This window comes from Platalea leucorodia (assembly GCF_965183815.1).
Source record: "Platalea leucorodia genome assembly, chromosome: Z".
Taxonomy (NCBI): domain Eukaryota; kingdom Metazoa; phylum Chordata; class Aves; order Pelecaniformes; family Threskiornithidae; genus Platalea; species Platalea leucorodia.
Genome location: NC_138858.1, coordinates 27,088,546 through 27,115,982, shown reverse-complemented (window position 1 = coordinate 27,115,982; position 27,437 = coordinate 27,088,546). Strand labels below are relative to the sequence as shown.

The window sequence follows — 27,437 nt, the reverse complement described above, 5'->3', positions numbered from 1 at the left end:
GTACCAAGTTCTGAAACAAAAGGAAACATTCATAAAATGTATGTGCAGAGAAATGTATATAAGCTATATTTTTGTTAGAATTGTAATAGAACCTTACTTTTGTCATAGCTAAGGCAGGTTGCTGTGTATTAAAATGCTGCATTGTGTATATTTGACAAATGGTGTTTCTGGTGAAGTATGTTTATTCATTCTTTCTTATTATCTATTGCAACATTTTTCAATGGATTTTTATTCAGATAAGTTGAACCTCTGTTTTTCATAGTGTAAACTGTTTGCTTTTACCATTCCTTTACTTAGAACTAGTGCTTTTGGCGATTGTACCTTAACTATTCTGATGACTGAATGCTCACTGGAGCTTGCATTAGGGAAAAGAATTTCACAAGATTCAAAGGTTTGTCATCTTAATTTATTTTGTTAAATACTGCAACACTGTAAGACCACATCCATGTAAAACATTTCAGTTAATTATTTTTGTCATACTTCTGTCACAAGGAATAAAATGTGAATGGTGGAAGGAACCTAAGAAATAAAGTTCAGCCTCAGTTCTGGTTCACAAGTTAAGGCGTTAATGTGGAATCAGTGTATTTGTTGCAAGATCCTGTGTTCCTTCCCACCGTCAGAGACTAAGCAAAAAAGTAACTTGTGTGAAGATATATCCTCTTTAAGAGCAAAAGAAATCAGCATAGATTTATCATCATTTGCCAGCTGTGTCAGATCTCCTAGACTCTAACCTGTCCAGTTGACTAACAGCTGCTTGTTTCATGCTATTGTCAGCGCACAGATATGTAAAACAACCACCTCAGAGTTGTACAAGCATTAAGGGTAGGTCAGATAAAGATATTTACTTTCATGATGTGAACATATGGAATTCTGCATTACTGCGAGGTAGAAAAAGAAATTTAAAAGGACACAAGGTGGAAGTAAAATTTCTAATCTAGTCACCCCAATTCCGCTCACTGCACTTCCCAACAGCAAGTGACAAACTCTTACTTAACAGGAGAGGGCTGGTATAGCCTTACTGTGTTCACTGTTATAAAGTGCATTTGTAAAACAAAGAACTCTAATACTTTCTACTCAACCATCTTTAAAGGAAGAGACCCTTGGGAGATCTATTACCAATGGAGTGTATCTGAGAACAACGGCACTTTTGACAGATGTAAATATTTATACATGCATGTAGGACTATTTAAGGCTGGATTACATCCCTGTAAAATGCACAGTGAGTTTTGGGACTAGAATTGTTCAGTTAAATAGGTCTGTTTCTCTACCAGGTATTCACATAAAAGCAGTCACATAAAAATGAAATAGTTGTTCTCATGGTATAGGAAGAAATAATAAAGAGATGATGTTTCTTCTCTCTAGTTATAACTGATGATAACAGTAGCCTCTCCAAAAAAAACCCTAAGTTTTATAAGCTTTCACTGTAAAGTTTTAGTAACAATGTCTAAACACACACTTTATACACAACTAAACAGTTACTTCTCAAGTGAAAGAAGGAAGAAAGAGTCAAAGAGAAACTGATCTCCCCAGCTTGTACTGGGGTAGCCAAAAATGCAATACTTGCTAGTGAAGACAAGCTGAAACACTGCAGACTGACACGCAGAAAGGACATGCCTTCCTCCCTGAAGTTTAATACCATATACACAAAGGCATGTTATCATCAGCTGTAATCCAAATGCCTTTCCTATTCTGGTCTATAGAATAGCCACCCTGAGCAAAGAACATGCAGCTCAAGTTTTAACACTGACTTAAACTTCCTGAATTGAGAGGGTAATTTAACAATTTCTCCATCTGTTTTATGTTTATCAAATACATCATTTTGAGCTCTACACTCAAATAAGATCAGTTGTACAAGTTGACTATAGTGGGGAAAAAATACAGCTCAAAATGTTACTGTCCCTCTGCCCTGCCTTCCAGGGAAGATTATGGTCAAGACTCAAGAGGCAAAGTCTGGCCTCTGGGTGGTAGGGGGAAGGCAAGTGCCCACAGGGGCTGCGGGAAGCAAGTGTAAAGGGCTCCTTAGTTACTTCTAGGAAGCTGGAGCTTCCTCCTTTTGCTTCTGCTCTTGTCAGGATCTGCTTAGCCCTGTGTTTCAATTGCACTTACTGCAGCCGCTGGATCTTAAGCCTGGAATTACAGCCCTGTAACCTCCTGTAGTGAAAACAGTTCTCATTTGAATCAAAGGGAGGACATGGCACTGAAAAGCTCCATGAGACTTACTCCTGAACTGTTTAAGTGTTGGATCTTCTGAGTAGATCTGAGGACAGTGGCACCCTCTTCTACATGGTTTTACAACCACTAAGTTCCCAAAGTCCCCCCTTCCCTAGCTCTTCTCTGTTCAAATGGTAACTTACCACTCATCATCTCATCCTCCCTCACATTTTCTTTGTATCATTATCTTCGCTGCTCTTTTTTGTGTTGTTTTTTGCTTTTGGGTTTTTGTTGCTTTGGTTTGGGGTTTTTGTTTTAGCTTAGGGTTTTTTCCTACTCCTGTTTAGCTTGCAGATCACTGCTGCTATCCAAGACTTGAAAAAGGCATTGTGTACTCAGAGGGTTTTTATTTTTAAACTCTAAACCACTATTTATCCTCAAAAACTTGGTGCAGATTTCTCTCCAGTCAAACTTCAGCTGAGAATTTAGTATTCATCTGGCAGAGGTGTTTTGCTAGTATTGAACACATCAATCGCTACTGCTTAAGAAAGTACTTTACATCCTGAAAATCCATGGTAAGGCCAGAGTTTTTTATTAGATACAAATTAATTTGATGAATGCACTATGGAAAGACTAAGCTAAACCAATCACACTTCATGCTAGACATGGTAATGCTGCTGTATAAACTCCAGTAGTGTAGGTTAACCCACAGTAAAACTGCAGCTGCTGCAAGCAAGAAGTATCTCTATACCTTGCTTTGCCAAAAATTAAAACCTGACGAACCAGTGTTGCCTACTTTTCTTTCTTGCTCTTACCCTTGGTGCAGGATAGTAACTTTAAATGCCAAAATTCTATTTGAGAACTGTTTCTTTTGGGGGTTTTTGTAGATACATAAATCTGAGCCATCAGTGACTAAAGTTTAGCTTCAAGAAATAAGTTACATAAAGCAGGAAGCCTCAGATTATTTTCTGTGCCTCCTTTCTGCACATAACACCGTGGAATGCCCCCAACTGCTTTAGTTATAATGCATCTAAGGATTTTCACAAACCTTAATTTTGACATCCACCCATGATATTTTTAAACATTAGGAATAATGTTAGAAACTATTTAATGAATCATCATTATCTTCAGGCTTTCGAGAAAACACCACTTCTGCTGACAGAGTAAGCCAAGTAAGTTTCAACATGCAAAATTCTCCTTTGAGAAGAGTAGTAGCAACTAATAATAACCCCAATATAATACATGACATTAAGTGTAAACCTTACTGGTAGTCACATTCACAGTAGCTCAGACTTTCCTTTACACTCACATTTAACACGCATCCAGTTTATACATATGTAGCCTGTATTTGAGCAATTTAAAATTTGAGCTGCAAATCACCATTTTGTGCCAATTTTTGAAATAGTGTTAAACTGCGGAGTCTAGATTCTCGTTCACCATCCTTCCACAAAATAATGAGGTGGTCAGCAGAGCATGTAGCCAGTCCCAGTTCACCAAAGTACAGGAACATCTGCAGTGAAACAATTACTATTACCATGATGCTCACACAAGATTGTCAACTTGCTTAAATGTTCAGTGTACAGCTAGACTACAAAAATACCTGTCTGAAATGGTTCTGCTTGAACATGAGTATGCAAAATTACAATGTATACTTTCTATATGTTTGAGATGTCATAAAATCCCTACATGAAAACAACTCTTAAACAGCACTTCACGCTGAAAGATCTCAGTCTAGAAAAAGCAGTAAAGCCTTACAGATAGAGAAGCTAAGGTACAGAGTACTGAAGAAACTTGTACCAAGTCAGCAGTAGAAGAGTGAGTGACTTGCACGAACTCTGATCTCCTGGTTTCTTAGGAATAGAAGCCACTGTTCTGTTCACTTGGGTACACTGTCCCCTTCCCACACAACACCACAGGCTATCATCACCAGGACTGGAAGGATCAAAGAGTGAACAACTGTGACAGACATCAGCATGTGCCTGGTCACGCAGAGGAAGCCAAACCAGCAAGAACTGTGACACAGGAGAAAAGTGCAGCAGCAGTGGAGAGATTTTGCAAGAGCAATGGAGCTGACAAGTCATCCCTGACTTCAGAGACCTCCACAAGGCTGCCTAAAATCAGCCACTAATTGCAGTTCAGCACAATAGCCAATGGAACCAGGTCATGTGATGCCACTACGGCATGCTTGCAGTGTCCTGACTCTTCAGCTTGTTGAAGGGATCTGCCTAGGGGAAGCATTCAGGCCAAGGACTGTGCTACAGCCTACCTGCTGTGGGAACAGCCACTTACTAGCTATGCGGTTCCAGCAGAAATACTCTGGCCAAGCCCTATCTTTGACCATCACATTTCATCACTACTCAACATTTCCAGCCTCAACTTCCCCAGTCTGCCCAGTTTAAAAATGGAATTTTCCATATGTAGAACATTGCAGGAAATCACATCCACCATCATCTCAGTTGCTCCTTGGCTCTGCAGCATCCCAGCAAAGACCCAACATGTGCCTCTCACCTTCTTTGCTGTGTCTCTTGCTGAGTTACACACTATGTTCTCTTTCTTAGATAGCAACTTTCTATACTGATAATAGGGCGTCTTTCAACAGTTCTTCAGAAAGAAAGATGGTAGAGAGGGGCAGAAAGCCTTGCAGAAATCCCTGTAGCAGAAAGGTTCACCTTAGCTATTAGTGAAAAGCTTTCAGCTTTTGGCAGTAGCAGTTCTGAAATCCAGTCAGTCTTATTAATACTTGTGAGCAAAACTACTCCAGAACCACACCACTTCTCTCCACCTGCTCTTCCTCCTGCTCCTGCCAAGAATGTGTATAAAAGTCCACTGTAAGAAAGCAATTTGTTACTCCAATAGGTTTGTCACACACAAAAAGGTGTGGAGAGAAAATGCCATCTAAAAGAAAAACATACTCCATTAGGCAGACAGAAGCACAGAATGGTACCTGATCTAAAATTAAAAGACCTCCTGAAGGCTAACAGCGCAGAGGGCTAAGAAATTCCTGAATGGGTTTTGTTTTATATGAGCCCTTGTTTAGATTGCGAACTTAAGATGAAATCTGGAACAAACACGCAGTTCCCAGGTGTGTTGTTTGCAGTCTATAAAGAAACTCAATACCCCACAAGATTATCTGTAGCATGTATGTATATATCTGCACACACAATCCTCAGGCATCAGTGAGTGTTTGAGTTCTCATTAGAACTTTAAGTCAGTATGTATTACTGTTTTCACACTGCACTAAATATACCACACAATCAATGCGTTCCCAGCCTCCAGAGCCAGACAGTCGAAAGTTACAGAAGTTTAAGAAACACTGCCAAAGTTACATTAGTAAGTGAAATTAACTTCTTGTTCTTACTGGAGCTGACCTACCTGCACAGCTGATGAATGACCAATCAAATCGCCAACCAGCTCCAAGAAATACATAGGTGTATTCTCCTGCATCTTCTTAGCAGCTTGGTTTGCTTGCTTGTTTGCCCTTCCAAATCCCCACATGTTGAAAAACCCTGGGGGGAAAAAAAAAAATAAAATCTTTTATTTTAGCAAAAATCACAAATACAATTTATTTCCTCTAGCTAGAGAGAGAACTACAGGAGTCACTTAAAATCTAAAAGCAGGACAGTCTGCATGATTCTATGATGCAAAATGACAGAAGCATTGTACTGCACAGCATTTCTACATCTGGATTATTCATCTTGAGGGGAGAAGGAAACATAGCTACTTTGTCTTTTGTCCTTACTAGACATAATTTAGCAAACATGTTGAATTACTCACCTGGATGAGACAATATAGGGATTTAGGAAGAAATCCAAGGACTGCCTAAATGAACCAACTGAACAGCAAAGGTAGATGCAGGACAGTAATATTTACCTTTGTTTTGTCCTCCTAAACTGTTACTTGTGCAAAAAGGAAAGAAATGAGGTGCCAGTCTCTCCGCTGTGTGTCCTGCATTAATGCATTAGAGTGCTGGCATACAGGTAACAAGCAGGTTTCTGATGCTGAATTGCCTGTTCTTATACTGCCCACTGGCTTTCTCCTTCCGATTTAGAACTATCAGCCAAACTGAAGCGTAAAGATAGTACTCCACGTGTTCCATTTAGATAGCAAGATATCTGTGCCACAGCGTCCAGAACAACTGTGTAATGATACTGACAGAAGTAAGGAAGTTAGATTCTGTACATAACACAGCTCAGACTTTCTTCCTGACCCTTCCCTCAGCCCCATTAGCACACAAAACAAGAAGTGTGCTAGACCTGGTACACGGGAGATAACTGGAGGGATGAACAACTACTCAGGGGATTCCTTAGAATAAAAATAGAGCCAATAAACAGCAGTCCACCTATCTCATTATTGCATATGGTTTCTTTCAAATGTCTCCAATCACAGAAGTTATAAATTCCCAACGTGAACCCAGATACCGCTTGTCACAATAAGAAGCAGAACTGTAGATCAGCTGTCACCAGCAATACTCAAGACAGAACATTCCTGAAGAAGTGTTTCTAAATCAACCCAGGCAGCAAAAAGATATTTGCAAAAATTACCACCAACAGGTGAACAGGAAACATCAAGAAAATTAGTCACAGCTCAAATAAAAACATTCCTACAAGAAAGAGTAACAGCTCATTACTGTTCCCAGTCCATAATACTAATTATATTATCCAGAGCACCTGTCCAAGACCATGACTACCAGTGCCCAGGGAAGCTGGTGGCCTGGTCAAAGAGCAGCAAGCACTACACAGGGAATGTCTGTATTTGGCAAAAATGCTTCCTAAAACACTAGCAACTAGCCCTGAGGACTGTGACGCCCAGAGGCAGTATATAAGCGAGGCTGGATACAGTCTCAAAGTGAGTCCCAACGTCATTCCAAGTTCAAGGAGGAAATGTGGAAAACACATTTTTTTTGTGCCAGCTGCTCATCTGCAAGCTTCTCTTTAGCTTTCTTCACAAGGTCCTGCAACTATTTAGTCTTGCATGATAGGGGATCCAGCACTATTCAGTACAAGAAATGGATCAAGGTTTGTCAGGAGACATCATAATTTTTGTTAAACCAGCTGATATAACCGTAAACTCTAAATCAGCTTTATGGCACAGAACTGCTTCAGCTGGACCTTCTAACTTCCCATAGCAGACCTTGAAGGGCTTGTACACCCATGTCTTCTTCAGTTTCCCTCCCACACCCGTTATCAGTTCACTGAACACAAGACATTATCTCTTCTTACAAAGCCTGTAAGCCTCTTTATTCCTATATGGTGAATACTGGGTTTCCTGTTACCTTTTTTCAATGTTCTTTTTTCACCCCCCACTATAAGCAAACCTGTTGGAACCGGTTCAGCTGGCAGCTGCTGCTTTTCTCGGAGCTCCCAAATGCGCACACTGCCATCTTCTGAACAGGAGATCAGCTGCCTGTAAAAACAGTTGATAAGCAACACTAGCATGGATACTTACCTGCACAAGTCACTTTGTGATGTTTCTACAAAACAGACAACAAGTGCCTCACGTTCTACACAAGTTTGCTAAAACTCTCAAATGTAGCAGGGCATCCAGATGTTCCATACAAAACAAGATGCATTTGTAGCAGAACAAACTATAATGGACTTGCAAAACAGGTGGAAAAAAAAATACACATTTTCAATCCCATTTTAAAAGCATACCATCCTGTAAAACAAAAAATAACAAGCCTAGACTCTGCAAACACAGTTCCACTAATTGGCTTCTGTAAGCTTACTTGCATTAAGCAAAAACTTTTTTTTTTTTCTTATGGAAAAACAAAAGGAAAGATACTCCTTTTCGTTACATATTTAGAACAGTTTAGAATAGCACATGCATTTACAAGATCAAGGCCCTAATTTTTATCTTCTGACAGACTTTTGCTCCATTGAACAAGAGTATAAAGGGATCTAACGACACAACTACTAGATTATATATATGTAGCCAATTGTTCAACTTGGCTGTCAAAGTAAGTTCCAGCTAGAAATTCAGCACTAATGAACAAAGGTTGGAAGTTATTCTTTTTTGTTAAAACATTTCAACTGTTACAAAACATTCACTGAAAAATATTTCCTGAATATGCCATAGGCCTTTGCTTTATAGAAGTAAAATGCCATTAAGCTATATTTTTACAACGTAGACAAAAGTGCTTTATTAAGTCTGATTTTGAAAATAGCCAAGATATTTTACTCTGACCCTGTGCATCAAGCATACTGGATTATAGTTGTTTCACATAGAATTACAATGATGCATTTTCAAAAATCAGATCAACAAGCTCTATCTAATAAAAGCAGATCAAACTAAAGATCAAGTCTCTGCCCTAGAAATTAGACGTACCCTTGCAGACTGTCTGTAGCCACCCTTCCAAGTTCTGCATTTCTTTACTGCATTAACAAAGTCTAGCATGACTCGTACCTGTTTGGAAGCTTCTCAATGTGCAGGACAGAGGAGTCGTGAGCAGTTCTCTGGCAGGCAATCACACGCTTCATTTGAAGATTATATACGTATATGCCTTTCCCAACAGCAGCAAACACACACTGGAAAGAAAATTCAATGGAACAACTTACAGAAACAGATACTGAAAGATCACCCTGCGTGTAATGGATTTCCAGCAGTACTATGACATCATCTAGCCTGCATTATCTAGCTTGTTTCTGTCCTTATGCTACTGCTTTATCCCAAACATAAGGAATCAGCAAGTTATAGAAAAAATACGGATTTTTTTGAGGAAATGAGAGATATCCTCCTATACAATAGGCAGTTGTTTCATTTCTGTATTTTAATCCTGTACCTTACAGTCTAAGCGGAAACAAAGGATACCAACAAATCAACACATTTCTGCAATTAACCATTTATGTTTTTACACGAAAATAATGCTCTATGTTTTGACAAACTCTTGTTTTATAAAGAAAGACTGAGAATACAGGAAGCTGGTCTGCACTTTTGACTTTTTTTTTTTAAATTTAACTGAAGCTGCACGAAGAGGTCTTGCTCAATCATTTGGGCTGTACTAAGCGCAGAAAAGGAACTCTCTCAGAGAAAGGTATTACACAATGCTGCAAAGATCTGGAACCATTTTGCATTCAATGCTCTTCTTCAGCAAAGTGCAGGGATTCCGTCTCATACCATCATGGCCCTAAGAAGCCACAAACAGTTTACAGACCACTATACTTGGACCTTCTCATGACTTGTAATGATTTTAGAGAGGACAAATGTACAATTGTGTGTACATACAAATATTTGGTGCCAAACAGAGGAGTGCAAAATGCTTCCATTCAGTACATATTTGGGCTTTTGAACACACCTTGTTTAGGTGATGGTATACTGGATCTTTTCCCTGAATGGCCTGCTTCCATTTACGCAGCCCAAACACTAATGTCTCATAAGCAGTTCACACTACACACTGGTCAACATTTTGTAAAACTGGTAATCCAGTGTCTTTGACTAAGATTTCCTATATATTCAGCAGTGTTTTGACACTGTTCGAAACTCTTTATCCAGGTTTTTGTTGGGTTTTGTTTTAGTTTGGGCTTTTTTTTTTTTTCTTTCTTTCTTATGGACATCTGTGGTGGGAGCTCCAATAGCTCTGAAACTAAGCTCAAATTTCTGATAAGCTCAAATTTCTCTACTAAATCAAGAAAAAAACCCCACTGAGCCCATTTTTATTATTTTCCTAGTTTTGTGTGAGGCTCAATTCAATGGCCTTCCACATCACTCTTCCACTCCTATATTTCAGCCTTTTCTCCCTTACAATCTTCCACCTTGAGACAGGCTCTTGTGTTTCATATAGTCTTATAGCTCTGCAAAAGATGCTCTTCACAGATCACTCTTATTTACACAAGCCCCAGCAAAACCCTGGTCATCTCAAACCCCAAGAAAATAACAGAAGATGAACCATAAATTGTACACCTATCTTAACAGGCAAGTTAAAAAACTCACACACACATATCAGGACAGCAGATTCACTCCTTAGCACTGTTTCCTAGTATTGCAGAACCTTTGCCATCCCATTTGTTTCTGAATGATGTTTTGCCTACAAGCTCAGTGTCAAACTAGACAAGTGCATCTTCTCCAACTACCTAACTACCAAGCCTGCTGACAAAGCTCCTAACAGAGAAAACACCAATTTTATTTTATTTTTTTAGCATGAAAAACAATGTTCTGCTTTTAGATAGCAGGTAACAAAGTAATTCATTATAGGAATACATTTCTTCACCACTTTCTAAGTAGGAACTTTACAATAGCCAGCTCTGCCCTGAAAGCACCTTCTATTTCAGGATATAACACTAGAACCACCTTTTCTTCCCACCATTCAAAAGTCTCACAATAAATAAAATTCTGCAGCAATTTGTTTAGTTCAGTTCCATGAATGGAAGAAAGTTCTCAGCAGCCTCAGATTCCACATTCAATGTTTTAACTACTTCTGAACTTCCCAAAATTCTTTTCCCCTCCTTTAAAACACATCTTGTGTAGCTTTCAAGCAGGGAATCAAAATGTTTTGAAGCCAAATTATAGAACTTCTCCTGAACAGGACTGGCTTTTTGCTCCTTCTAGTACTAAGCACCCACAACAAAACCACTGGAAATTGTATCTTTAGAGACAACTACATTTCTTTCCCCCCACACTCCCCAGTGTTTCTCTATCCAGTGTTTTAGGAATGATCTTTTCACAAACACACAAATGTGTTGGATGACTCCTTGGCCCTCACTCTACATTCAGGCTTTTCCACAGCTTTTATTTTGTTATAGCTTAATATCTCTGAATCCATTTCCAGGAATGTCTTTCTTAATCATTCCCCAGCAATGGCACTACAGGGCCCAAAACAGAATCCCACTATGAAACATCTTTTCTTTTGCCACTAACAGTTGGTAACATTTCACAAAAGTAAATAAGAACCCCAGGATTTTTAGTGTTTCTTGAACAGTAACTGGGTTCTGCCTGAGTATTCTGACCAAGAACTCTTGGATTATCTCCAAAGCATGATTACAGTAGACTTGATTTTGGACACATATTTGCGCTCTTTACAATTGAGTATAGCTCATCTGAACAGAAGCAGTAATATTTATTTACTACTAAGCACAGACACATGCCTATTCTTTCACTTCACAGTACCCTCAGCTGTAACCGTTCCAAGAGGTACATTATTGTGGAAACTGCATTTCCAGAACCATGGAATATGAAAGATGTATTGCCACCAAAACACACACCTCCTCTTTCTTTTTCTCTAGTGGTACTGTAAACAACTAATAAATCTTCGTCAGTCAAAAAGAAATGCTGTTGTGATAGGCATTATGTTAGTTCCCACACCATCAACATATTATAACCTTCAGTTATCTCAGTGACCAAAATTTTACATAAAAACTGTTGACTGTATAAAAATAGCTGTGCTCATTTTAAAGAAGCCTTTCATATTAAAAGAAGAAAACAAAACACACAACACTTGTCCTTCTGTGGTAAGGTCATGCTAGCTCACTTGAAATAGTTTACTCTATTTAAAGATTTTTACCTCCTCATCAGATGTTAAGTGTTGAACTGAAGTTTCATTTGGGCTTTGGGATAACTTTATTTCCGGCTGTACATCTGGATGGACAGAGGAGTCCCAGAAGTTGCACTCAGATGCCTTCTTTGTCCAGTCAAGTGCATCCCAAACTATTAACTCACCGACGTGAGAACCTGTCACAAAAGTCAAGTCTGGGGGCGGGGGGGGAGGAAGGAATGGGGTGGGGGGACAACACCACCACACACAGAAATCACATCTATAAAAAAATCCATTTCAGACAAAGTTACAACCTTAGAAAGTTAAAAGAGCCCATTTTCAAGTGAAGCTATGTAGAATGTGCAGTATGTAACTGACTGGACAAAAACCTCTTCCTTTGAGTAAATACTCATTTGATTACCTAGCATAGCTTAGATGAGCAAAAGGAGACGAGCTCTCTCTTGTAAAATTAAAACTAGGAAGGAGAACATTCACTGGCCACAGTGCATAGTACAGTATAGCAAAGGCAAGGAACACCACCAGAAGTATGTACAAGTATTTGAAGTTCATTTGTTGCCTACATACAAAACCTTTCCATTCTTTGGACAAGTAGGTCTATCAGCACCCCTCAGACACAGCAAAGTATGTCTTTGCCATAAACAGAAATACTGATCACAAATTAAATGAATGAGTTAACAGTAAGACTGACGTAGCTGCTCATGAATTTGTCAGTCACACATGGAAAGGAACTGCTTCAACAATACTTAAGGCAGGTAGCATATTGTCTTTTTAAGCCCAATATTGCTTCCCCTTCATAATCAAAAAGGAGAAAATAATGGCAACAGGAAACCCTAGAAACAACTACCATAGAATCTGAGTTTTCTTCTTTCCAGTTTCTTGCTACCTCTGTACCACAGTCTCTTTGTGCCAACCAGGCTGACACAAATAAGCCCAAGGACAAATATACACTCTGTATCACACCAGGAATAGCTTGTTCTGGGCTCTGGGGGTGCTCCATAAAAAAAGACAGGGAAGAACAAAGTAGAAGGGGTTAATACCTTTGAGTAGACGGAATTTTAAGTAATAGCTCAGTATGGCCCTAATGAGCAGCAGTTACTGCATCATCTTCTAGAGCCTCTAGATAAAGGATCTGTATGCAGGCCCGCATCTGCACACCTAGAACTTTCAGTTACCTTGGGACTACAACTACAAAGGATGTGGCATTGTATGTTCCATTTTAAGAATCAGAAGGAACAAGACAAAATAGCATTTTAAACTTTCCCAACAGGAAGAAGATGCAGAGTTCCATTCCGATCAATGACATTGCCTCTTTTGTGCCTTTTCTACATCATAACCTGCCTGGATTCATTTCACTGTTAATCTATAAATAAAGGCATTATATTTTCACATTTCACTACCTTTGCAGCTACACATGTACATCTACTAGTTATGAAGTTTCTCTCCAGTTAAAAGTTTGGTCCCAACAGAAACTCCATAGTTGAAATATCCCACTGGTAACTACCAAAACTAGTAACATTATAAAACGACTCTTACCATTGACACTGACTAATGACAAAATGTTATCCTGATGGTCAACAAGACGTTTTACTTCCAGGACATTCCAACCTTCAGACCCATCGTTAGAAGCAGTCAACCTAAAAATGACTTCAAAGACAGAGAGAGAAATTGTCTAAATAAGCGTTATCATTCAGAATAAAACGTAGCTATGCTTAAATAAAACACCTAATTTTCAGAAAGACACAAACTAAAACATATTGTAAGTGAGATGGTACAATATGTGCAAAGCCACTTATGACCACTCATAACGCCCCAAAAAATGGGAATAAATTATTTCAGTGTTATGATTAAGACCTCTTACTACAACAACTATATGATAAAACATTTCAGCCTAGTAACTCTGAAATTCAGAGAACTGGTCAACATCAGAAGTCACAGAAAGAAGAAGTGAAAAGTATTAGACATCTTTATGGATAAGTAAACTAAAAGCAAAACATCTTTCTTAAGGGCTCATCTGAAAACTATTATTCAAAAGGATGCAATATTCTCTAGTAAGGCAATCAAGATTGCCAGGAATTAAGACTTTATTTTAAACAATCTCGGCATTTCTCTTACGATATCTCAAGGGCACTGGAAAAGAACTGTGGGAAGTTCAGATAAAAGTTTACATTGTATACCAATGCCTAAGCACAAGACGACTATTTTTAATTTGCTCCCGATTCTTTGATCAGAATATTAGATTGCTATTTTTCAGTTAAGTGTTTAATCACACTAAGCAAAATCTGTTGTTTTGCAGATTCAGTGGACAAATGTGGATTGCCACAACCAGATCTGGACAGGTGGCAATAACAGTAATAACAATAGCAAAGAATATAGAAAAGTTTTGTCACACAGATCTCAACAAAATTCCTGAATGAGATTACTATTGTCTGCCTCTTTGTCAAATAAGGGAAAAAGGAAGAAGGTTGCTAATCACACCCTAATACCATTTACTTTTCCTGTATAATTCCAGCAGCGTGCTCTCTATGCACCTCTCTGATAAGCAGCTGTTACAGAGGAATATGAACATTTAACAGAAATGCAACATACTCACTTAGCTCTTTGCCGACAGCTGCCGCAACACAATTTTTAGGCAATTCAACCAAAGCACTGATACCTTTGAAAAAATACAGGAGATAAGGGAGAAAAGGATATTCATTGGCCACAAGACAACACAGCAAACTGTTAATTCCTTTATTAATAAAGTTCTTCGTAATCTTCCTTCCACTTATAAGTTATTATCAAAATAAAAGCATATTGCCTGAAGTGAAAGGTAAACAGCATTGGAAGTAAACAGATTACCTCAGGTGGAGGTAGAGTCGGGAGTTTTGATCCCGAATTCAGCAGAATTCTGAACATCAAACTTGAGGTGAAGCTGAGAATAATCTTTTTATTTTAAATACAGTTAAGATGTTTATGTCCTAATGCTGGACAATATTAAGGATGCTGTGGTAATTATTGAGATTCTAAACATATGCAGTACCAAAGCCATTAGATACTGATACTACCACAGTCTGCAGGATACTAAAACATTGTGCAGAGACAGCTGAAGAAGAATAGGGCACAAGATAAAATGTCCAGCTTGCTGTTACTCTGTCTTCATCCTGCACAGAATTCCCGCAGTGTGTGCTGCCACACCATTAAAGGAAAACTCCCCAAGGAATAAGCAATCTGTCTCTTTCCCCACAAAGGTAGCAAGAGATTAGGAGAGAAGAGAGGGCCCATGCTGCACATCTCATTGATCCCTTGTACAAAAGTTTTGATAGCACCTCATGCTAAGCACTACAGCAGCACTTCCAACTGGCATGATATTTCATATTGAACCAAAAGGAGTATTAATATCCTCAGAGATTCAGAAGGTTTTGCCTACCACTACTCCATTCTATGACAAAAATAAGGAAACTATTGGTCCAATTTTGAATTTGATTCACAGCTTCTTAGGTATCTTTGCCAAGTATGGCAATAATATAAAACAATTTTCTTCACATGGACAGATATTAATAGATTGACATTGAGATCTGATTACATGTACTGTATTTCTATTAAAACCTGCATTTTCTACAACAAAAGTACTGATCTTTAATAACAAAAAGAAATCTTGACTGCTCTACTACTACAAAGCTTTACTTAGGGATAATAAAACTCCCACTCATTCACAGAGAAAGTTAGCCAAAGGATCTGGTCCACATTACAGCAAACATGTATAAATCAGCATCCAAGGTCTAGCCCTTTAAGTCCAAGCTAATGTACAGTTACTGCAATTTGACATATTCTAAAATTCACACAGCACAGGAGATTAAAAGCAGTCTTAATTCAGAAACAATTGAGTCTGACATTTAAAAAAATAGAGAATGGCTCTAATACATAATGTTATCATTAGAATTAAAGAGAATTTGCCAAGTTGGTTTTGCATCATTATACAGATCCATTTTATTTGCACTTTAACAGCTATAATGAGTCATTTACATTTTTACCTGCATCAGTAAGATGACTGGTCTTACACAAGAGATCTAATTTTTGGTTCCAAACACATAGATCACTCCCTCCAGACAACCATACATCCAGTCTTTGAAGAACTGTCAAACACTGCAGAACAAAAATCAGATATATGTCCCCTGCAAAAGTTCTGCAGGGAATTTCTCAGTAAAACGATCATGAGTTTTAGATAGATAAAGCTGTAAGTACTATGAAATACAGTATTAAGCTGTCACTTTCCTGAGAAGTACAGATTTAATTATGTACAATATATTATATTTTTCCACCAACAATGCAAAAACTGCTTTTTCAGTGATTTTTTTCTACCATTAACATTCAAGATCTAGTTTGACTGTAGGTTGCCTTTTCCAACACAGTAACAAAACCAAGCTATAAAATGACCTCTGTTCTACATCCTTTCAAAAAGAAAATTGAGGTATTAAGAGTTCCAAAAACAAATTAAGAATTGTGCCCACTTCTCAGCCACTCATTAGGTACCTGTTCTTAAACCAAACACTGCTGTTCATTTTAACACACCTGCCCATATGGCCCAGGAGCCATGCATAATAGATTCTTGTATACAACAAAACAGCGGACATACCTAGGGTTTCCTCAGCTTACCTTTACAGTAGAATGGAAACATGACACTGTCTGAACCTGTCTGCCACTAGTGCAGTCCCAAACCTGACTTTATTCATTAAGGAAACTGAAAGGTTTTAATATGTTATAAATATAACTGCTGTGTTTCTAACTAGATGACAGATTGGGAAATAGGTATGCAGAGACTCAGTCTTCTAAACCCTGATAGGCTTTTCAGTTATTTGGCCAAAATGACGTATTAATAAAGGTCTGTTATGGATTCTTTATTGTAGCAAGGATTGCATCTACTTGTGAGCAATAACTAGTAAAATCCTAGTGTAATCCAATTATACCTGCTGAATATTATCAGCCAATAAATTTAAACAAACTGCAGCCTGTCTCAATGCCACCTTTAAAAGTAAAAAACAACAAAGAACCCATAGAAATTTGAACCCTCTCCAGATCTGAGGATACAATAACTGTTCTATCAGCAGATGCTGTTAAAATCAAATGGTTTTTTTCTTCAGAAGCATCTGATGAAGAAAATGGTGCTATAGCTGTAATTTTCTGTGTGTGTCCATGAAGTTCAAACAGTTTTTCTCCGGTCTGAAAAATAAAAACATGGAAAACTAAGAGTAAAATTCGGAAAATGCCTACTGTAGCATATGACATAGGTACCAAATGATTTTTGAAAGCAAGAATTTCTAAGAGTCTAAAATCTCCCTTTCTAAAGTAATTTATGAGTTTACTTCTTCCTACCTTCAATACTGTTCAAGATCTTACTCAGCATTAAATAACATATTAAGTGTAAGTGTAAAGGAGTAGCACATAATAAAAAATTACTCTAAGCGTAAAAAACCTCTAAAAGCCCTTAAGAACCAAGTTCTGTATTAAACTCATTTCATTTTAATGCAAATATTGGCCATTCACCCTTTTGAATGGATACTACAGTAATTCAGATTTGTTGATGAACACGTTCTTGAAAAAGTAATTTTTTTTATTTTAATGATTAGAAAAACTTGACCTATATTTATGGCAAACACAGTACTGCCAATTTCCTGACAGCTTTATTTAGTATGTACATTATCTATAGCTTCAAGCTAGTGGTTTAGATAACTGCAGCTACTTCTGCTCTGTTTAGTTAGATGGCAAACAAACACGCAGAAGCACACTGGCATTTTAAACACGCAATTAAAATACAGGGTAGTTATAACTGCAAAATTCTTTACAGTTGTGGGTTAACTTTTTGAATTAAAACTACTAGAGATTTGATTTAACAAAACCATAATAAAAATCCTACAGAAGTAGAAAATTGAACTCAGTTCCTAAGCTGGATATCTAAATGAGTTTTACATTCACAAACTGCTCAGAACACCGCGTATATATGTTCACATACATGGTTTTGAATATTCAAAACCAATTTCCTTTTCCAAATTATAGAATTATAAAAGGCCTTCACCAACAGCGAAGCACTGACTGAAACTGCTCAAAAGAGAAGGAAAGTTTGAAGTTCCTCCTTCCGTATTTTAAAATTACACCATCACAAATGTCAGATAAATTTTTCAGGTTTCTAAAAGAAGTTTACGGTCTGAGATTTCTTTTTTCCTTAATTTGAATGTTTGATACTTACAGTTTAGACAGCACAGCATGTCTCCCTTTTAGACTTCCTATCAAACAATCTAACTTGTATACTAGTCCTCCTTAGCACAGGTCTAATGCTCATCCTTTCTCTATAATTCTGTCAATGATACGGAGACACAGAGCTGAAGAGCAGAACAGTGGGTACCACACTTACAGAGCACTATTTCCACGATCATAGAATCACAGAATGCTTTGGGATGGAAGGGACCGTTAAAGGTCATCTAGTCCAACCCCCCTGCAATGGGCAGGGATCTACAACCAGATCAGGTTGCTCAGAGCCCCATCCAGCCTGGCCTTGAATGTTTCCGGGGATGGAGCATCTACCACCTCTTTGGGCAACCCATTCCAGTGTTTCACCACCCTCATTGTAAAAAATTTCTTCCTTGTATCAGTCTGAATCTACCCTCTTTTAGTTTAAAACCATCACCCCTTGTCCTATCACTACAGACCCTGCTAAAAAGTCTGTCCCTGTCTTTCTTAGAAGCCCCCTTTAAGTACTGAAAGGCCGCAATAAGGTCTCCCTGCAGCCTTCTCTTCTCCAGGCTGAACAACGCCAGCTCTTTCAGCCTTTCCTCATAGCAGAGGTGTTCCATAAATCTAATGTCTTAGTCAGGTTTTCAAAAGTTTTAAAAAGATTTTTATGATAGCAAGCAATGAAGGCCTTGTTTCTGCACTGCGTGAAACATTTAACTTCCGTTGACTTCAGTGTCTTTCCAATAGTTTTCTATTGGCTCTCCATTTAGTCTAACTCCTCTCCAGGGCACACAAGCTACCCCCCCCCAAAAAAAAAAAAAAAAAAAAGAGCTAACCTGAGCATTCCACAGAAATATGATTCCATCATCTCCTGCAGATGCAAACCTGAAATGAAAAAACCCGCTGTGAAAACATCAATAGAGCATAATGTAATGGAAAAGTAGTAAACAGTTATGTAGGAAAAATATTTACAAGACATATCAGACTCTGGCTTTAAAGAATAAACACGTACTTGTAAATAGCAATTACAGTTTATAAACTGAAGTCAGTACATTTAAATAGGTGTTTATAAACATACACTTAATATAAGAACAAGGCTAAAGAATTCCAATACATATTGTTATAAATAGAATCCCACATTACACAACCAATTCTCTTGTTTAAAAATAGGAGATCTTGCACACCAAATAACAGTGAACTCTAAAACCAAATACCATTAGTCAGAGCCAACATCTAACAAGTTACAAACCACTTATCTGAGTTCAGCCCGGGAGTAGAGGAGCACAGTATTTATCATGACACTTTAAACTATGGCTGAAAAGAACTCCTAAAGGGAGTGCATTTCAGGTGCTAAATTTGACTTCTGCTAAAAATCCAGCTTGAAGGCAAACCATATGAGGAAAAAACAGGTTCATATTAGCGTGTTAATCTCGCATTAACAAAGCCTGATCTAAATTAAATCTTTTTTCCTAGGCTAGAATGAATATCTAACCATCTGCCTACATTTGCACCTTATCACCACCACAGCTACACGGTAGCTGGAGCACACATGCCAGCTATCCCTGTAAAAGCATACTATGAATTCAGAAAGCTTAGAACAGAAGCAAGACCTTCCACAGAAAATTTAAATCAGTTGTTACTTGCAAATACAGCTACCTTCTAATTTTTTCCTTTTGTTTTAAGTCTTCCCCAAGGGTTAAACAGTTAATATTTAGAGAATTAACTAAGATTTGTACTATGTGCAAGAAAGTCATGAAGAAGAGAGGTTACATCACTTCTGAATTTTTTTTCTGTTGCTAGCCGTGAATGTTTTCATTAGCTATACGCATGTCCTTTCTTTTAGACTCTGCAATTACAATGTTTGTGAAACTTGCTAACAGAATAAGTTTTCACGCATAAAGCCATAGGGTTTTTCCCCCCTTCTTTCTTCCACATATCCTCCTGTTTTATTCTATCATAGTAAAAAAAAAAAAAAAAAAAAAAAGAAAAGAAAGAAAAAAGTGTAAGCTGTACTTTCTTTGTATCTTTCATTATCTTATATCCAATCAAGCCCCTTCTTTAAAAAGATTAGAGCAAAAAACAATCTTCCATGCACACCTCTGGTAATTTCTTATCTTTAGTTGCCTTTTAGCTCTATTATACCTTGTTTTGTCACAACATCAAGAACTTAAAAGAGTAAGGCTCTCACAATTCAGCGATAAGCCTTTAAATTCCAATTCCTCTCCTGAGTAATATTGGAGCTGGGTGCCACTTGAACAAAATTCTGGGAAGAAAACTGGTGTTTGAAAGAAGGCATGAGTGTAATTCATCAACACAAGAGTTCAGTAGAGTGCTGTTTTGTGTATTTTCCTCATCTTCTAACCAGGATTTCCGTTTAAATATAAAGGTATATTGTAGAGTCAGTTACCCTACAGCTACTTTCTCTTCACCAAGGTGGAGATTCATGGGTCACCTGATTCCTTTCCAGTCATGATCACCATCATCTATAACCTCGTCTGTTTCCTGAAGGAGCAAGGAATGGTCAAATGAGCAACAAAAAACCCTATTCTTAAAATGTGTTATGAACTCTGTTTAGTTTAATGTGTCAATGCAATTTTATCTCAGTCCATTTTTTGGAAGACTCTTGCTGAGGCTTAGCCTTCTTTAGTGATCTTCCAATCAATATGACCCTGACTTCATGTTCAAAAAGTACAAGAGAAAAGACAAAAAAAAAAAGCAGCTTTCTGTTACATTTATACAGGATTTATTTAGTATCTTCAAAAACCAATCTGAGAAAATTTTCCACTGACTGGTTTTAGCTGAGCCACTGAGAAAACAAGAAAATCCTTCTGCAAAATTCTCAATAAGATGATATTATCTAAAGACCTGAAGCGTGAAACTTGGCTTACAATAGTTGACAAAAAGCACACAATGGAATAGCTGCAGAAACTAAATAAAAACATTTCAGAAGCTGAGTAACAATACTAATTTTACTGAAAAGAATCAAGTGAAAAATATTATCAGCTGTTTAACAATCCAGAAACTACCATATTCTTGATAAATAAAACCTTAGAATTACTGTCCAGTGAAGCTACTCTATTAAACTCCTCAAACTCACAGAATATTAACCAGCTATGTAACTTACTCATTATCCATATGTTATTGTATAACCTATCTTCAATGTGGCCATCCAGGCTTTAGTTTTACACTGATTATCATTAGTTTAGCTTCAGTGATTTACCTGGTACCATACAATGAAACCCAAAATGGTAAAAGGTTTCTTTGCATTAGACAGTGTGTGCAATCTAACAATACTCTGGTATTTCTATAAAGACCAATTACATTTATTGAGTATGTGTTTTGGGAAAAATGTACTTTGACGAAAGGTTATTTTAATACCTGGTCTGGGGAAAAAAAAAAAGGACTGAAAAAAACCCCCACAAGATTCTTTTATTTTTATATGAATCTTCTGGTGGATTACTATGATGTAGAAAAATAAATTTTATGGTAATGCATGTAACTTTTCTGATAGAGATATATATAGATATAGATATATATTTATGACATTAAAAATGAAAACTGACAAGCTAAAAATTCTCCATGGAGTCTCCCATGAAATTTATATATATATATATACACATATATATATATATATTTACAAAATTATTAGCAAATATGATTCTGTGGGCATTCCAAATTTGGAAGAGACCACTTGCCCAATCAATGTGCATGGGGAAGGAGAGAGCCTTCCTTCACAAAACACCTGCTCTACGCTGCAAGGATATAAACCATACTCTTACCAATGTTAACTTTGTGTAGTGTATTGATGAATATAATAGAAATCCCCTTCTGTGCCTAATCCATAAAAGATATAAATTACTACAGCTCCTTAACAAAGAGACTCTTGCATATTACTTACGTTCTTAGTTCTAAAGGTTTTCTATTTAATTCTCCACATCAGCCAAGTCACTACACTTATTATTGACTAAAGGCTTCACAACCTTATTTTTACGGCAGATAAATATTTCCTCTCTTACGGGGTTAAGTCAAATTAGAGAACATGCAAGGCTAATTTAGACAAAGTTAGGATAGAAGCCAGGTCATAACGTAAAACTATCATAATTCATTCTCTCAGTCACATTCCAAAGTGACACTGGTAAATGTAGTGACTTCATCTCTGCTTCATAACCAGTTTTCCAGTTTTTAGATAACTCCGTCCTCAGAATTCACAATAAAGTGGGACCTAGCTACAAAGAACTAAGAACAGAATAGATAAAGATTGTCAGGGAATATACAAAAAAAGTGCACAAAGCTAAAAACTGGAAGAGAGAAACAAAGGAACTGTAAGGTTTCAAAGAAGAAGCACAACAAGTTGAACAAGATCAAATTGGAGGAGATATGTAATGCAGAGATTGGGCATATGTTGAATTTTACTAAGTAGTCATTCTGAATGAAGTGGCAAAAACATCAAAATTTGAGAAGTTCAGAAAAAAGTTGCATTAACTGAAGCTCAAGTGAATTAAGCACTAGAGTTTCAGAAGAAAGTGTAACAAAAGATTTGAAAGAAAGGAACAGCAACATTCAGTATTGCTGAGAATGTCACGTTCAATTGCTACAGTGTATCTATAGGAGTCTATTACATTCTTTTGTAGAACCAAAAGGTGAAATAACAGCTGTCCTCAATTCAAAAACGTAACACACCTGCATCCACTAAGAACAGAAGCAGACACTACTGTATATTGTCCTGGGAGAAAGTGTGTGTATGCGTGTACAGAAGGGAAAGTTCAACACAGGAACTGTCTGAAAAAGAAGGGCTGAAGTAGCTAAAGGCACTTCTTTTAAACAAATGAATTTGCGCCAAGAAACATAACTCCATCACCATTATTTTCTCATGAAAGTATAACGTACAAGAGAAGCCAAAAGACATAGCAACGCACCAAGAAAAGGGAGGGCTCATCCCTTGCCTTTTTTAACTCCAGGCTTTTCCTGCCCTCCCCCACCAAAAATAAAAAGAGAGGATTAAAAATATTACTACATTTTCATAAATATTCCCTGAAGTATTGCCAAGGATGCTGTGAAACAATTTGAAATGCAATTTCATACCTGCAATCATCTATTTGCACTAGAAATCGTACTATATCTTGATGACCTTTCAACACAAGGAGCTCCGTGTAAGGATTCTGTATTTGTTCTTCACCAATGGTCTGTACAGATGATTTCTAAAATTCATAAAAAAGGAATGAAATTTATTTTGTACTGACACAACTATTTTCATTAGGTCTTTGTAATGTCTAACAATCTACATATAGACTCATGTGTGAATGTAGTTATATTTGAAGTTAAATTCCTGAAATATCATTCTGCCTTAATGAAAATCATTACAAAAGATCATTTCAAGTAAATAATATCTTTCTATAGCATGTATTTTAAATTATAATATAGCATCTTCTGTTTAACAAAAACATTTTGTACTGCTTTAATCACTGATACAGCAAGATGAAAACCCAGTTTAGTCATGACCTGTCATGTGGAGCCAGCTTCACAACTCAATTCACCATACACTCACTTTTTCATTAAATTACACCTCTTCCGAAAGCTCTGTGAACCTCTCATATCTTTCATCTACCGTTCAATTTTAAAATCCTATATAAAGATGACATATTTAAAGTAAACAAGAATAAATGCTGTTCTGTTACATAATATATAAATAATCCGCTGGGAGTCTATTCACAAAATACCAATGCAAACTGCTTAAAAAAAAGATAGAGAATGATTAGTCATTTTATAGAACAGCATCTACAATTACCCCCAACTAGACTATTAATTAAAAGAACAATCAATCACTCAGAGCAAGCTAATCACCAGGCAGGGTCAATAAAACATTGCATAGGACTGCAGTTTTAAGGCACAATAGTTCTGCTAACCTCAATCATCAGTTTGTTTCAATAGAAGACAACTTTTTTGTATTTAAGGTCTTCCACATTATGTAACAACTCGCTATTAGACATTATTTGAAAAAAAAAAAAAAAAAATCTAAATGGCTCAGTAGTAACTCAGTGACAGCACTCTCCTCCTCCTAGATTTATTTTACACGACAGTCAACATCATCTTACTTCCAGGACTGTCTCTTTGAGGACTTCAGCAGAACTTAGACAGTAAAACAGTAATTACTGAACACTGTACAAATTGCAGCGTACATGACCAATAATCCTATGTGAAAGACAAACATATTGTCCTCAGAACCTTAAACATTTTCTTGCAGGAATAATAAATTATTTTTTATTACTTCTGTATTGGTACTATGATACTGTTCGTCAGAAGTTAAGAATGATGAAGTTAATAAACACGGAAAGAAATCTGTGTTTATTTTTAAAATGAAGAGGTTGTCAAAATGGTTGTTCTTGTGATTTTATCTTGGTTTTGTGCTATCTGATGCATTTCATGAAGCAACTGTTCCTCATTTTATGCAATTATGTGAGAATAGCAGTTTCCACTTAAAATAATGCAAGTAGAGTATGCATGGTTATAAAGAAAAGTTGGACAAATACGGGAACTTGGAGCTCAGCTGTCAAAAGCTGATCAAAACATTCCTTAAAAAAAAATTGAGAGTTCTAAAAATCCTAAGCAAATCTCAGCATCACTGGATGACATTAGCGATACTGTCAGAAGACTTCCATTTTCATTTACTAACAGAAACATACATTCACAAAACAATTGTAACACCACTTGGAAAAAATCAGAACTTGTAACATTAACATCCCAATTCTACATTCTGTCGTTGCTTCTTATTCAGTACAAGAAAGTGCTACTTCTTTTGACCAATGTGTCTAATCTTATTTTTTCTTAATTCTAAGAATGACTGTGAATATTGAAAGGTACAGTGCTGATGAAGTACTATAGATAACAACAAAACAACCGTTTTTCCCCCAGTACTGTCATACAAGCTATGCTCTCTTTAGATCTTCATTAATGTTTACTGAAGTGTTGGGTTGCATGTGCATTCTTTCTCTGAGAAATCTATTTTTGATATAAACTATTAATTGAACTCTCCTGTAGCAACATCAAGTTTTTAAAAGAGAACACTAGATGCTGACGCTAATGGAATCCATTCCCAACTTGCATGTTTTTATGCAGGACCTGTAAGCATCACTACGATAATCAGTAAAAAAACCCACAACATTCATCTCAGCTTCAGAACTTCCTATAACCCCCGTGGTCTGACGCATTTAAAAGTGGGATTTTCAAAAGCAATTCACCAAAAATATGGATACAAGAGCACACAGACATACTTATTTATGTATCATGGAGCACGATATCTTGGCTTATATGGACCATGACGCTACTGTGGTTAGACTGCTACCATTACCAAAGCCACCCTGCTCAAGGTGTACACCATGGCCATCAACTGAAGAGATTCAGGAGCTTAAGTCTAAATGATTTTCAATTCCATAGTAAAAAAAGAAATGGGTAAGGAGAAATTTACATTTCATGAATTTAGGACAGCTTTTCCAGACGTCTTCTCTGTTCACCCAGTGCAATGTCACTCTAATATATCTGGCCTTTTCATGACTGGCTGAAGCCATAGCACATGAAACGAACACCAGAAGTCTGTAGCCCACACGCTGCTATGGGCTTGCTTATCTAGTTGAGAAAAGTACAGAGAGAATTAATGGTGATGAAGATGATCTTTAGATTAAACTATATTACACTATGTGGGGAAAAAAGAACAAAAATAGTTTAGGGACTAACCCTTACCCATATTTGTTATTTTTTTTTCCACAGAGAAGCAAAATGATCACCATCATTCAGCAAACCAGTGGTAGCAATGGGAACAGAAGTCCTGTGGATCGGGTTTAACTATGCTACGAATGGCAGAATGGAAGAATTGGACCAGACCTTAACTCATACTTTATTAAATCACAGTATAACTAAACCATAGCCAGAGTTTAAACTTTGGAGAGGGACACACACACAAGCACAGTTTTCTAGCACATCTTAGAAAGCTGTTCCATATTTCCCATCTTCCTTTTAAAAACAACTGCGCACAAACCTGCTAAATATGACTGCAATACAACCAACATTTTAACTGATGACAAAGGTCAGAGACATTCCCAGACATCCTCATTCCAAATTGCCACAGACACAAATTTACACCAAAGTAACTACTGGCATTTGAAATCAACCATGATATTGTCATGGCTTGCTCAGGTACAGCAGCTGAAAAAGAATTACTTCCTCATATTTGTCTAGGTGGTTACAAAAGCACTAAGTGTTGGGAGCCCAGTAATAGTGTTAATTAAGTCTTGTTAAGTCCAGGCTGAGAAGTTCAACAGAGTCTTAGGGACAAGAAAATCCCAGTAATCTCTCCCTCAAATCCAGTAAAACTCTTTTGCCAAGTAACACAACAGGAAGGTTGTCAGTGCTCAGTGCACTACACAGGTCTGGGTTATTTTATGGATGAGAAACGGAGAAGAAATGCTAGAAGGCTACTACAAACTCTAAGTAGGTCACATAACTAATAAGTTACTGCCTGTAATTTACATTACCGACCGGGGAGTCCCGAGGGCAGGACTCCCTATGCTTGCAAGCTATACAGCATAACCCCCACTTGCCCAGGACGCGCTGAGCAGAAAGGAGGAAGCCGGGACGCTCCTGACCGGGACGGCTCCCAGGTCCTTCAGCTCCTGGGCAAGCTGAGCTTGGGGCTTTTGCTGCCTGCCTGTGTGTTTTTTGCCCTCCCCTCTTTCTCTTTAACGAAGCTTGTCACCCTCTGCAACAGCCAGAGAGTCCCACAGGCTGCGAGCCAGACGCCAGGGCCCAGCCGCGCTCCCGCGGGGCAGCAGGCCCGCCCCGACGGAGAGGCCACGGCCCCGCGCCCCCCGTCCTCACAGCGCTCGCCCCCAGGCCTAACGCTCCCCACGGCCCTCCGCCGGCGCCGTGCTGCCGGAGGGCGGCCGCCCCCACGGGCCGCCCCCTCGGCGGCTCCTGACTGAGGGGACAACGCTCCCCTCCCCCCCCGCCAACGGCCCTAACGCTCCTCCGGGCCCCGCCTCCCGCCGTGAGCTGCGCTGCCCCCTTCCGCCACGCCCGCCGCCGCCTTACCTCCGCCAGGCCCTGCGGCTCCCGGCCGCCGCCGATCAGCCACCGCAGCATCGGGAGCAGCACCCGCGTCCCCGCCACGGGCGGCTCGCTGCGGCAGCGGGACCGCGCCTCGCCGGCCCCTGCAGCCGGCGGCGCGGCGGGACGGCCGGGCGGGGGCTCCCGCCGGGGGAAAGGCCTGCCTAATCGAGCTCCTCGCGGAGAGCAGCCCTCCAGCGGGCGGGGCCCAGAGGGGCCTGAGCAATCGATTGCCGAGTGGGTGGCGTGCGGCCGCCGGGGGGCGCTGTGCGGGGCCGGCGGTGTGGCGGGACGCGCGCGGCGGGGGCGGGCGGCACGCGGGCGAGGGCCGCAGCGTCACTGCAAGCGTGGCGGCCCCGCGTGGCGGAGGAACGAGGTGTTTACTGGCTTTTTTCGTGCTGCCTTCCAATTCCGGAGTGCATTTGTGCTACAACAAAAGAATAGTTATTACCATTTTATTGTGACCATCTTACCTGTTTCCTGAAGCAGAGGACCACCGGCA

The 27,437-nt window shown here is 38.5% G+C and overlaps 1 protein-coding gene across 3 annotated transcripts; it reads right to left on the bottom strand.

The window, feature by feature from the left end:
- Positions 1–427: 427 nt before the first annotated feature.
- On the bottom strand, positions 428–27,044 carry WDR41 (WD repeat domain 41). Of its 3 annotated transcripts, none has more exons than XM_082337074.1 (13): positions 26,921–27,044; positions 22,922–23,037; positions 18,676–18,724; positions 16,700–16,831; positions 16,268–16,330; positions 15,646–15,757; positions 14,226–14,288; positions 13,169–13,279; positions 11,645–11,829; positions 8,554–8,675; positions 7,466–7,554; positions 5,524–5,657; positions 428–3,661 (listed from the first exon to the last, which is right to left on the bottom strand). In XM_082337074.1, exons 1-13 carry the CDS (start codon positions 26,969–26,971, stop codon positions 3,509–3,511), a joined length of 1,380 nt encoding a protein of 459 aa, XP_082193200.1. In that variant the 5' UTR covers positions 26,972–27,044; the 3' UTR covers positions 428–3,508. The 3 variants fall into 3 exon arrangements, 2 of the variants coding, with proteins under 2 accessions (XP_082193200.1, XP_082193201.1); XM_082337075.1 differs by having other exon boundaries at positions 22,922–23,022; XR_014230739.1 differs by lacking the exon at positions 428–3,661 and adding an exon at positions 6,022–6,299 and having other exon boundaries at positions 5,528–5,657.
- Between the last annotated feature and the right edge of the window lie 393 nt (positions 27,045–27,437).